Below are 11,171 nucleotides of genomic sequence, written 5' to 3'. Positions count from 1 at the left end.
TAAGAAAATATTGAAAATATAGAGTGTATTACATTTTGTGATACTGTATTGATTCTCATAAACATTGCATTGAGTTTTAATTAATAGTTTACATGCAAAGATTAAGTCAATTACTACTTCATTTTCCTCTCAGTGTATGTGTCCTCTCAAAGTAGCGCTATGATACTGTATGTTTACAGGAATGATGAATGCAGATCCCACTGTTCTGATTGCATAAAAACATTACACAGATTTTATGCATTAAATCAAATAATCATAATCTATTGTACGCTGCATTTTGTAGCCCTTTAATTATCTGCGGTATATGATCACTGAACACTATAGTGCTCATTTCCAGGAACCTCCTACTCTACACTCACACATTACACACAATCACACCTGGCAGATATCCAGTAACACGTCTTATCTGTTGACATATCTGTTCACTCAGTTCATTCAGCACTGAGTCACTGAGTGACTGTAGAGCTGAATCAGCGTCTCTCTGACACTGCGTCAACAAAAACTGAAAATTAGGGCTGTCATAGTTAACACAATAATAACACGTTAGCGCAAATTAGTTTTAAAGCCACTAATTTCTTTAACTGCATAAACGCAACTTGTGATTTTTAGGTTGTAGCGGACTCAGTTTTAAAGCTAGAGTGAAGATACTGGTATCATATGAATCTACAAAACATTAAAATCCATTGGTTACTTATGCAAAATTTTGGAGAGGAAAAACTGGCATGGCCGTTTTCAAAGGGGTCCCTTGACCTCTGACCTCAAGATATGTGAATGACAATGGGTTCTATGGGTACCCACGAGTCTCCCCTTTACAGACATGCCCACTTTATGATAATCACATGCAGTTTAGGGCAAGTCATAGTCAAGTCAGCGATTGATTATTTTAATCGATTGACAGCCCTACTTCACAAAGATGTATCAATAGTTTTCCACCAGGTGCTCATGCTCTACTGTAACAGAGTGACATTTTGTGGAAGTCACCAGTAGAAATGAGGCTAAAGAGAGTCTGCCTCACCTGCTGATGTCCTTCCAGTTGACAGTCGGCCTCCTGATGGCCGTGGGTACAGGCCGGGCCTCTCTGGCGTTGTCTACACCATGGATGAAGCAAGGCCCCGTCAGCCGAATGCACAACCCATTTGCAGACTCTGTGAGAGGAGGCAACATTTTAATATCACTCTTTCAGAGTTGTCTCTGGTACGTTCAGGCAAGACAGCATTACATCCTCAGTGCTGACCTGAGTAGTGCTCCACCAGGCATTGCAGGGAAGGGAAGGTGACTCCTTGAGATATGCAGACCCAGCCGTTCTGGAGCTGAGAGATGCGGTAGTGTTTCACACAGTCCAGGTAGGAAGCGTTGGTCCTCCTCAGGATGGACAGCGAGTAACAATCTGAACAGAAACATATAGCACACAGATGCAGCAGTTAAACTACATGCATGGCTCTTGATTCTTAATTTTGCACATCATTTATTCCAGCACTGATTCATATTCCTTATCCTACCTGAACCATAATTACAGTTGGATCTCTTACTTAACGTTACGCTTAACTTCATTTTATTTCCTTTTTTTGTAATTTCCTCTCTTTAATTATTTCATTTATTTTATTTTATTTATTTATTTTATTTATTTTATTTATTTTATTTATTTTATTTTTTTATCTATTTTTTCTTTCGTGTGACCAAGACCAACATGGGGTGGGGATCCTCTTTCTATGTTTTTATTTCAGTGGCAAACTTTGTGTTATGAGCAAATATCATATCGTTGTCCAAAGAATCAATAAAATATCATGATGAAACTGGTGATTTACACCCCTATAGGGACTTCCTGGTTAAATCAAGGTTAAATATAAAAATATATATATCATCATTAGAATATACTGTCACTTCTACAAGATTTTTAAATAGTGGGAACTGCATTAGAAACAATGACAATTATCCACACATAACATTTTAAAGCGTATACTGGTGCCACAATGTTAGGTTTGGATTAAATAGGTTTCTAATGCACAGCGGAAAGAAAGAGAAACAACAATCTAACCTTTGTTTGTCTCTGACTCTCTGATCAAGAAGGCTCCATTCTGGTTGTTGGGCTGCAAGAGCAGCTCCTCTGCTTTATACCTGCTGATGCCCGTAAACAGCCACCTGAACAGAGACAAACAAGACACAATACATGGGACAGTAAGACAGTGTTGTCATGCTGTTGTTTTCAAGTTTGGAAAATCCACTGGAACAGTATCAGAGCAGCAGATTCCCCACTGTAGGAGGACTGAAACTACATTAGGCAGCGGCTGATGTCACTGGAGAGAACAGGCGTCTGTCTCCACTGAGGTAAAGGTCACCTACACGGAGTCTCATCCCACATGTCAGGGAACTCCCCACCTTCCCTTTCACTTCTCTACACCTCCTCTGTCTGCTGGGACAGATGTCTTCTTAACATGTGTTGTTATTATTCTCATGACAGTGACCTTACCTGTGTGTCACCTTGGCGGTGTAGTTGGAGGGAATGTAGCTGTCACAGCTTGTGGTCGTGGATCTCACCATCATAAAGTCACCATCGCTGTTGGAGAGAAAATGAGCAGTCATGACAAACTGTATCTGTCTAACAAGGGTGAAGGTGAAACACGAGCAGCTATAACACGTACTCTGATAGGATAGTGAGTCGTTCCCCTACGCACATGGTCAACTCTGTCCGCTCAAAGGACGGGTAGTCACAGAGGGACACGGTCATGCTCTCCTGGAGGGCTGCAGAGACAAAGAAGAAGATGCATATAATAAACCATTTTAGTCAGGTTTATTTTGTGTGTTTAGATTTATATTTTCTTTTTTTACACATATAAAAAGGTACAAGTTGACATAACAACAAATGTGATGGAGAGGTGCAAAACTTGGCTTCATCAGGGCACTCTCCAGTGCATACCTTAATCAATAAAATATGAAAAAGGATGGGAAATAGAGAGAGAAAACACACTAACAAACATTCATATATGCAAGTAGACAAAGTGGTGAAATAGGATTAAGATTCACATTATTATATCATCAATAAAAACTCATTATTTGTAAGCAATTTACAGAGATAATCCACAAGGAAAACATTGGGGAGATAAAAACGATGAAAGATGTTGATGTCTTGGGAATATAACCTACATGGTGTTGAAGGTTCAGGTGCATTTTCTAGGACTGTCCGGTTGGTTCGACATCTGATGGGGCAGGTCCCCATGTTCTTTGGCTCCTTGCTGATTTAAAATGTCTGAAAAAGAGAGAGACACAGGTTGAGACGGGGAGCATAATGTCTAATCTGGAAATCTAATTTCCAAACTTTATCAGAAGTTTTGGGGCAGGTGATGGAACCTGATCCTTTGATTGCAATACTCAGTGTCTCAGGAGAAGGTATAGTCCTCTGAGAGGAGCTAATTATAAGATTGTGACCTTTGGATTATTGTAAGCGTGCAGGCTGATTCTCCTAAACTCAAAAAACCCACAACCTCTCAGTTGCGTGTGATGGTTGAGAGATGTCATACAGCATTTAAAACTATAGGTCCGTGTATTGGAAAGAATCTGGTGATACGATACGCATCACGATATGGAGGTTACGATTCAATATATTGTGATATTGTAAGCAAGGCCATATATCGCAATTTTTTAAATTCAATTTAGGAAACCTGTCGTATAAAGAAAACACCACCATATGCATAAAATCTGAGAACAGTGAGATCTGCATTTATCACACTTCCTGTAACAGCCATCGTCATAGCTCTACTTTGAGAGGACAAATGCACGTTTTGACTCAGTTAATCTTTGCATGCAAACTATCAATTAGAAATCAATACACTGTTTTTGAGAATCGATACAGTATCACAAAACGTAATATTGTGATACTCGATATTTTCGATATTTTCCTACACCACTATTTAAAACTAGAGAAACTAAGGTTTATAATTTTGAGAAAATGTGATGTCCCTTACTGGATTACGCTGAATCTAAGCTTTAATATGTACTTTGCAGACTACAGTCATTAATTTTGGATACACTGCATCAATTAAATTTCATTTTGAATTCATAAGCAACTTGAACCTACCCTTTTTAAAAAATAATTATTATTTTATTCAATTTATTTATTTTTCATTGTGTCTTTTTAATATTTTGCCAGTTATTTAATATTTTTTTTGTATTTTGTGCTCTTTTGCATCAAACTTATATGTAAAACTGAAAACCAATGAACGCATAAAAAAAAGTCCCTCAATAACCTCCACATTCATCATTTAATTAGTAACTAGTTTTCTGATATGACAGCCGTGCAGCTCACAGGTGCTGCACACTAGTTTGTAACCTGGAAACAAAAGCTAGCTGATACAGGAAGGCGCCAAACCACAACAAGAGGCATCGATATCCTGTGTTAAATTTCCATGCACCATGTTTGTGAGGAATGAAAATCTACTTCCCAGCAGAGTGACAGATTTAAAAAAAAAAAAATAGATGATATACTTATGATGGATACTACTTATTTTAGCAGCAGCAAGTTAATAAAACATCTAAAAATCTAATGCTTATTTTAATTTATATTTATTTCATATAATACAAGTGATCAGGCAATACGTTAACTAATATTCTGGAGGCAATAATAAATAATTTAATTAATTAGTTAAAATAATAAATAAATACATAAATACATTTTAAAAAATAAAATAAAATAAAAATAAATAAATAAAAACAACTTCCTCATCATCAGAGCAATACTCACCCTCAATTTCTGTTCGCCCAGAGATTATATTCCGCACAAATAGTGAGCCGGATCCTTCTGAGATAAACTGGTAAAATCCAAATCTCCTTGATGAAAAGTGCTCATACACATGGATGCCTGTTCTATGTGTCTAAAGTGAGGCCTGCTGATCAATCAGACTGACTGTGTTCCCTCCTCTGAGCTTGTTCCCATGAAGTCGGCTGTGTTTGTGCAGCTGTATCTTACACTGACTGACTGACTGACTGACTGAAGAGACGAGGCATCCTGCGTGCCCCTTTATGTAGCCTAATGTCACACTGCTGCAGCTTCCTGTGACGCTCAAGATCTCCACATCCTGACTGAGAGCAGCTTGTGTTGATCTCTCAGATGTTCTCAAGTGAGTGCATCACTTGTTTATGGAATGAACTGCATATCTACGTCAGCAGCGTTTACATGTACATGCACTTTGTGGTCACAGTAAATTAGGCCCAAACTACATTTTAGCTGTCATTAGATTTTGCAGCTGATAAATAGAAAACATTGACTACATTTTCCCTGCCACAGTAAAGTACTTCCAGAGATCATCATATTAATGTCATATGTCATATTACACATCAGATAGGCCTCTGCAGAAGCATGATAAAAGGTTCCCCTGCCAGCTTATTCCTAGCCTGATTTCATCTGCACTCATAAAGTTCATCCATCATGCTGACACTGCAGAGTCAAACAGCGGAGCAGTATTACTGGCAATAAGGGTGGTTTGTACTCATACATTAGTTGGGTGTAAAAAGGTCAAAGAAAATGAACAACGGATATTTAAAATTAATAATTTATTCTGTGCGCAGCCCTAAGCTGTATGTATGCACATCAAAGATGACGGATCAGTCTCGGTTGAGAGAGATGTTCAGGCTCACAGATGCTTATAAGACAACGCTCTTCTTGTTTTTAATCAGATGTGAGTTTCGGTAGAAGTGAAAGACTCTACTGTGGATGGAAAACATTAAATAATCGTTACCAGAGCAGGTCAGATTTACGCTCTAATCACTGAGAGCTGCGTGTCAACGATGATGGAAATAAAGTTTTATCAAACATTTAATCATTCCATATCAGTGCGTGGGAGATCTTTCTCAAATGGTTTTCTAGATTAGCTCACCAAATACTTTAAATGTGTTATCTAACTCCACATTAAGTGGAGACACTGCTAAAAATATCACCATGAAACCTCCACAGTTGACTACGTACATTTAGACAATTATATTTGAAGTACAAGTTTTGTGAAAATGGATGCTTAAATATGCAAATGAGACATTATTAGGCGTGTAAAATCACAAGTTTCAGCACGATACGATATTGTTCGGATTCTTTGGACGACAGTACGATATTTGCTGATATCACAAAGTCTGCCTCGATACGGTTTTAATTCAGTTCAATTCAGGAGCCTGCGATCGATATGAGACGATATCATAATGTCCATTTAACACAATCAGTATTTATATCAAGTCACAAACTAAAAATTTGATTTGACAATTGTATTACAGCGGGCTCTACCAGACATTTAAATGAAAAACAATCTATTTTGAATACAAATAATAAAAATAGACCTCCGTTAGTTCACTATAAAGAGACACATTTCTTTATGTTTAAGTGTAAATGTTTTATATCACTTAAGAATTTCAAAATAAAGGCATAATAAAGATGATGATATGTATCGATGTCTTCACTTTGCATCGATATATTGGATCGCTGATCATAAAATCGATATATCGATCCAGATCGATGGATTGTTGCATTTCCAGAACAAAAATCTGAACATTGGATAAAGCCAGGTTAAAACATCTTGTTTCATTTTGTTGACATATTAGAGTCAAAGGTTTTTACAGAGGGAATGTTAGATATCTCTTTTTATCTTTTATATACACATAGTTGCATAAAGCAGCATATTTGCCCACTCCCATGTTGATAAGAGTAATAAATACTTGACAAAAGGTAAGGTAAAGGTACATTTTGAACAGATAAAAATGTGCGATTAATTTGCGATTAATCGTGATTAACTATGGACAATCGTGAGATTAAATATTAAAATCGATTGACAGCCCTAGATTTTCCAGAGGGGATTGTGGATATCTTTTTTTATCACTCCATTAATCAGAAAATACTTTTAATAGCCATTAAAAACCTTTTTTTCCCCATGTTTTTATGAATAAAATGTTCTATAAATCAGGCTATGAATGATATATGAATAAACCCCTCTGTAGAAACCTTCAGAATATAGATAGGAATGAAACTAGAAAGTTTAGTGTATGTAAGTGTTACTGAAGTGGAGATTTCTGGGTCAGAGTCTGAGAAAAATTTCAAAGATATGGATTGTAAAATAACATACATTTTGCAAAACACTAAAAGGTGAATAGGGTAGAAAAAATATAACTAATATATATCAACATGAAACTTCCCCAGTTGATTACTTACATTAAGACAATTATTTTTTTATATTACAAGTTTTCTGAAATGGTATGTTTAAATATGCAAATGAGGCATTATCTAATGCTAATTTTTGGAGAATTTAGGAAAAATCTACAGACTCAAATAGACCAACTGTAGTAAAATAAACACCTTATTGTGTATTTTGGATGTTTTCTTTCCACTAGTCTGAAAGAAGACATGTTATAGAAGCAAAATAGCACAAAACCTCAAAATAGATCAGTGCATGAAAAACAATGTTTTTGCCTGGTTAAATTTTTTATGCTAAAAATGTGTTGCTTGGATTGTAATTAAATACTTAAGTATCATCTTAAATTGTTTGGATTTTAGTGCACAGGGGTTGGACACAAAAACTTAAATCAACAGAGATGTCAACAAAAAATGGACACAGTATTCATAGCAGGGTTGCAGTAAGACGTTGCATTACACTGTGCAGAGATTATCTCCCCCCGTGTGAGCTTAGTGGGAGGTTAATTTATCTTCACCAGCAATTGAGGAAAAATTGTACGGTTGCACAACGGAGAACCGAGCACGATAAGAGAAGCCTGTGATACATCAGATTAACATTTAACACTTTGTTCCCATGACAGTATATCTTCTTTGGTTTGAAGACAATCTCCTCATCTCAATTGCAGAGCAGCTGACCATTTTTTATGTGAGCTAAATATAGACGGTCTCATCCGTGACAACAGACGCTGTCACTCTGAAATAAGAGCAAGTGCGGTTGGAAACTAACTCACCACTGTTACCTCACTTTTCCACTAACAGAAGAGGAAAGTTACAAGTACTCGCTGTGCTGAGATGTACAGTACTTTCTCTTTCTTTCATACAAATAAATTCACATTACACTTTGTGCAGAATTACTGGCAGCGTGGTGATAAAAGAAAACAGCAGACGTGTCGTCATGTTGTAGCTTTATTCAGTAGTAATATAAATGAGTTGAATCAGCAGACAGTGAAAAGCACCGCTGGGCCCCTCAGTGAAGGGACTCGTGCTTTTCACATCACAGGTTGTTAAAACATCAATAATCTATTCAACTGAACAAAAAACACCAACACAAAGCAGAAAGAAAAGGAGACGAGCTCAAAAAGAATACAAAATAATGACAGAGTTGACACACTGGTACTTTTCCTTAACACTGAATGCATTTTCATAATGCTCTCTCCACAGCTTCAGTTTTACAGACAGTGTGCTACAACGGTTCTCCCATGAAACGCTTTATTTCTGCAGTTACAGTAGGTGTAGTGATCCCCTCTGTATACTTTGTGACTAGTTCGGCTTCACGTTGCAGTAAGTTTTGGATTAAAACACAAAGATAAAGTGACTCAAAATCAATGCAGCTCACAAGTTTAGAGTTCACAACAGGAGAGAAAAGAGTAAAAGTGCTGTACCGTGCGATGGAGTTATTTCGAACATATGGAGGATTTCTACAGTGTGTGTGAAGACATTTAAAACAAAGACAAGGTGAAAAAAAATAAATACAAAAGGATGGGGTTTGGACCGTCAATCATATAACACATCTGAATGTAGTGATGGTTTCTGGTAGGAATGTGACTTTGACAGTGTATTAAATATTCAATATGTAATAATATGCATCTGTTAATATATTTATTACATCTTCTTTTCTAATCACATTCATTACAGATCCTCCTGGCGTTGCTTACAGAGAGAGGGCGGGAGAGAGAGAAAGAGAGAGAGGGCACATAAGTTACTATGGGAATGTGCAGAAGGTGGGGTGAGGTTGGGGGTTTAGCAGGAGACCTCCATGGTCTGGGGTCCAGCTTGGTTGTCCAGGGCCCCGGTGGCGCTGCCCTCCAGCAGGCTGTTGAGGTTGTTGCGGCTGCGGCTGCTGTCCATGGAGGTGATGCTGGAAGAGGAGGTGGTGCGTGAGCGAGCCAGACGAGTCATTCCTGCTGTCGGCACTGAAAAAAGGGGAAAACACGTATTAATATTCCACTCACACAGCAGCAGCAGCGGAGACTCAGTGCAGAGTAGGAACACTTCGGCACTCAGATGCAACAACGACAAAAAGTGCGTACCATGCAAAGAATTCTCAAAAACGGAGGCTAATCAAATAAAATAATAACAGAAAATTATTGCATGTGTGTCCACTTTTTAAATAAATAAAACATGAAAGCAATACGACAGCAATCCAACTGAAGCAACAGCAGCAGGTCATGCAACAAAATAGGAAACTGAATCCATGCTAACAGGACAAACTGAACTCCTACAGGGAGATGAATGTATGCAGAATAATCTCACTGCTGCGTTTAATACCGACTGTGTCCACCGAACTGAGCTGCTGTTGAATATGAAGCAGCGCTCTCTGGAGAATTTCTGCATACATTGACATTCATCCCCTGTGGGGAGTTTAGAGGCCGTTGGGTTCAAAACCGTCTAGTCTGGCAGCTGCTCGTGAACCCGGTACCTGATTCGTTGCTCAGGTGACTGAGAAGAACGTAGGGAACTGGAAGCAGTGATTAAAGAAGAAAGAAAGAAAGAAGGAGAAAAGGGAGAAATGTTGAAAAAGGTAGCTCTTATGTTGCTTTATCCCAGTGGTTCCCAAACTGGGGTCCGGGCCCCCCTTTAAGGGGGTGGCAAAGATCATAGGGGGTGCGCCAGGATTTGTCTGCTCTGTCAAAATTAGATTTGCTCATGTATAACTAAAACCATAATAACACACTTACTGGATCATTTATACAGAAGGCTGGATATAAAACTATTTAATAAGATATATTTTTTGGCTGGACCGCAGAGGACCAGCTCGACAAACGCAAGTCTGTCACTTTGAGTGATGAAGTTACACGATTGGTTGGCCGAGTGTTGGAGTTTCCTCATTGGTCGTAAACAGTCCTTTATGCAAATGAGCCCGTCCAGTGTGACGTGTCCGACTCACGACACTTGGACGAAGCTGTCAAACTAGGCGATCTAGTTCTAAAATTAAACGAGATTCAGAAGTGGCATAGGCTATTTTCTCACTTCTTAGATTTTGGGGGATTCTTAAAACGGAATAACAGAAAGTTTACGAGCAGGCCGCCATGTTGTTTCCTGTTTGTAACGGCGAGCAGAAAATCAGGGACCAATGAGGTGCATTCAACGATCGGATACGTCGCCGCTTGAACATCTAGTTGAGTGGAGCAACGAGTCCCCTCGTCAAAGAGTATAGAACAGCTGCTGCCGCCATTTTGGACTGAAAACGCTTATTATATTTATAATATTTTATAGTTCAACCCAGGCCATTTTGGTTTAATATGACAATAAAATAGAAATAATTTTGTTTTACTTTTGGACAGCACTTTGTAGGCTGACGGTTTACCAGCGCTTTCAGTCCAAAATGGCGGAAGCGTAGCTTTTCTGCTGGGAGCTGATGTCGCAATGGAACGAACAATTGACTTTCACTTCTTGGATATATATGATCTTTGCCCTAGTGTCCTCGCCGGACCTGGTGGACATGAACGCTGACTATTTGTGTAACAATTTAGCCACAAATTCACAGACTGACCGTACACGATCAAGATATATACTGGGTTTTGACCGTATCTCGTTTGCTGCTCAGTAGCAAAATCTAATGAAATATTCAGTTTTAATCCATATTTGTTGGTGTTTAGCCTTTCAAAATGACATTTTCACTGCAGTCAAAAAACAATTTGCTCAACTGCTTGGCGCACCTGTATCAATGGGCAGTCTAGCAGAAAACTAACAACACGATAAATTACATGTATTTCGGCTCTAACACGATTAGAGTAAATTAATGAAGTTGTTACAAAAAAAGATCAAATTATGTAACTGCATTCGTTTGGCGAATCCGCCAAGACTTCACTTTATTTATGTGGACGAAACTGACGAGTTCTATTCATTAAAGACAGTTGATTTAATAAAAAAAGACTACCTCGTTTAATACACCGAATCGTTGCTGTTTTATCCCACCAAAGTGTATTTCTGATTCAAACTGTCGCAGCTTGGTGGACGTTGAGGACCA

At 38.2% G+C, this 11,171-nt stretch overlaps 2 protein-coding genes across 5 annotated transcripts in view; both read right to left on the bottom strand.

Annotated features, from left to right (window-relative positions):
* si:ch211-25d12.7 (src-like-adapter 2) overlaps positions 1-4,995 on the bottom strand; it is a 5,644-nt gene extending 649 nt beyond the window's left edge. The window contains exons 1-7 of one of the 2 annotated variants that reach the window (XM_037787228.1): positions 4,736-4,995; positions 3,142-3,244; positions 2,673-2,739; positions 2,468-2,554; positions 2,036-2,139; positions 1,235-1,387; positions 1,016-1,145 (exon numbers count right to left, since the gene is read on the bottom strand). In XM_037787228.1, coding sequence (XP_037643156.1) covers positions 1,016-1,145; positions 1,235-1,387; positions 2,036-2,139; positions 2,468-2,554; positions 2,673-2,739; positions 3,142-3,214 — 614 coding nt within the window. In that variant the 5' untranslated portion in view covers positions 3,215-3,244; positions 4,736-4,995. Of the gene's footprint in view, positions 1-1,015; positions 1,146-1,234; positions 1,388-2,035; positions 2,140-2,467; positions 2,555-2,639; positions 2,740-3,141; positions 3,245-4,735 lie in introns of both variants that reach the window. The other variant, XM_037787217.1, reaches the window with a different exon arrangement.
* A 3,094-nt stretch (positions 4,996-8,089) lies between these two features.
* The window catches only part of ndrg3a (ndrg family member 3a), a 48,843-nt gene continuing 45,761 nt past the window's right edge, over positions 8,090-11,171 (bottom strand). For 2 of the 3 annotated variants that reach the window (XM_037777730.1, XM_037777806.1), the window contains 2 exons: positions 9,621-9,659; positions 8,090-9,114 (listed from right to left, as the gene is read on the bottom strand). In XM_037777730.1, the coding sequence (XP_037633658.1) occupies positions 8,942-9,114; positions 9,621-9,659 (212 nt within the window). In that variant the 3' untranslated portion in view covers positions 8,090-8,941. The remainder of the gene's footprint in view (positions 9,115-9,620; positions 9,660-11,171) is intronic. The other variant, XM_037777894.1, reaches the window with a different exon arrangement.

This window comes from Sebastes umbrosus, chromosome 1 (genome assembly GCF_015220745.1).
Source record: "Sebastes umbrosus isolate fSebUmb1 chromosome 1, fSebUmb1.pri, whole genome shotgun sequence".
Lineage (NCBI taxonomy): Eukaryota > Metazoa > Chordata > Actinopteri > Perciformes > Sebastidae > Sebastes > Sebastes umbrosus.
Note: the sequence above shows the minus strand (reverse complement) of the source record. Positions and strands in the feature narration are given on the sequence as shown.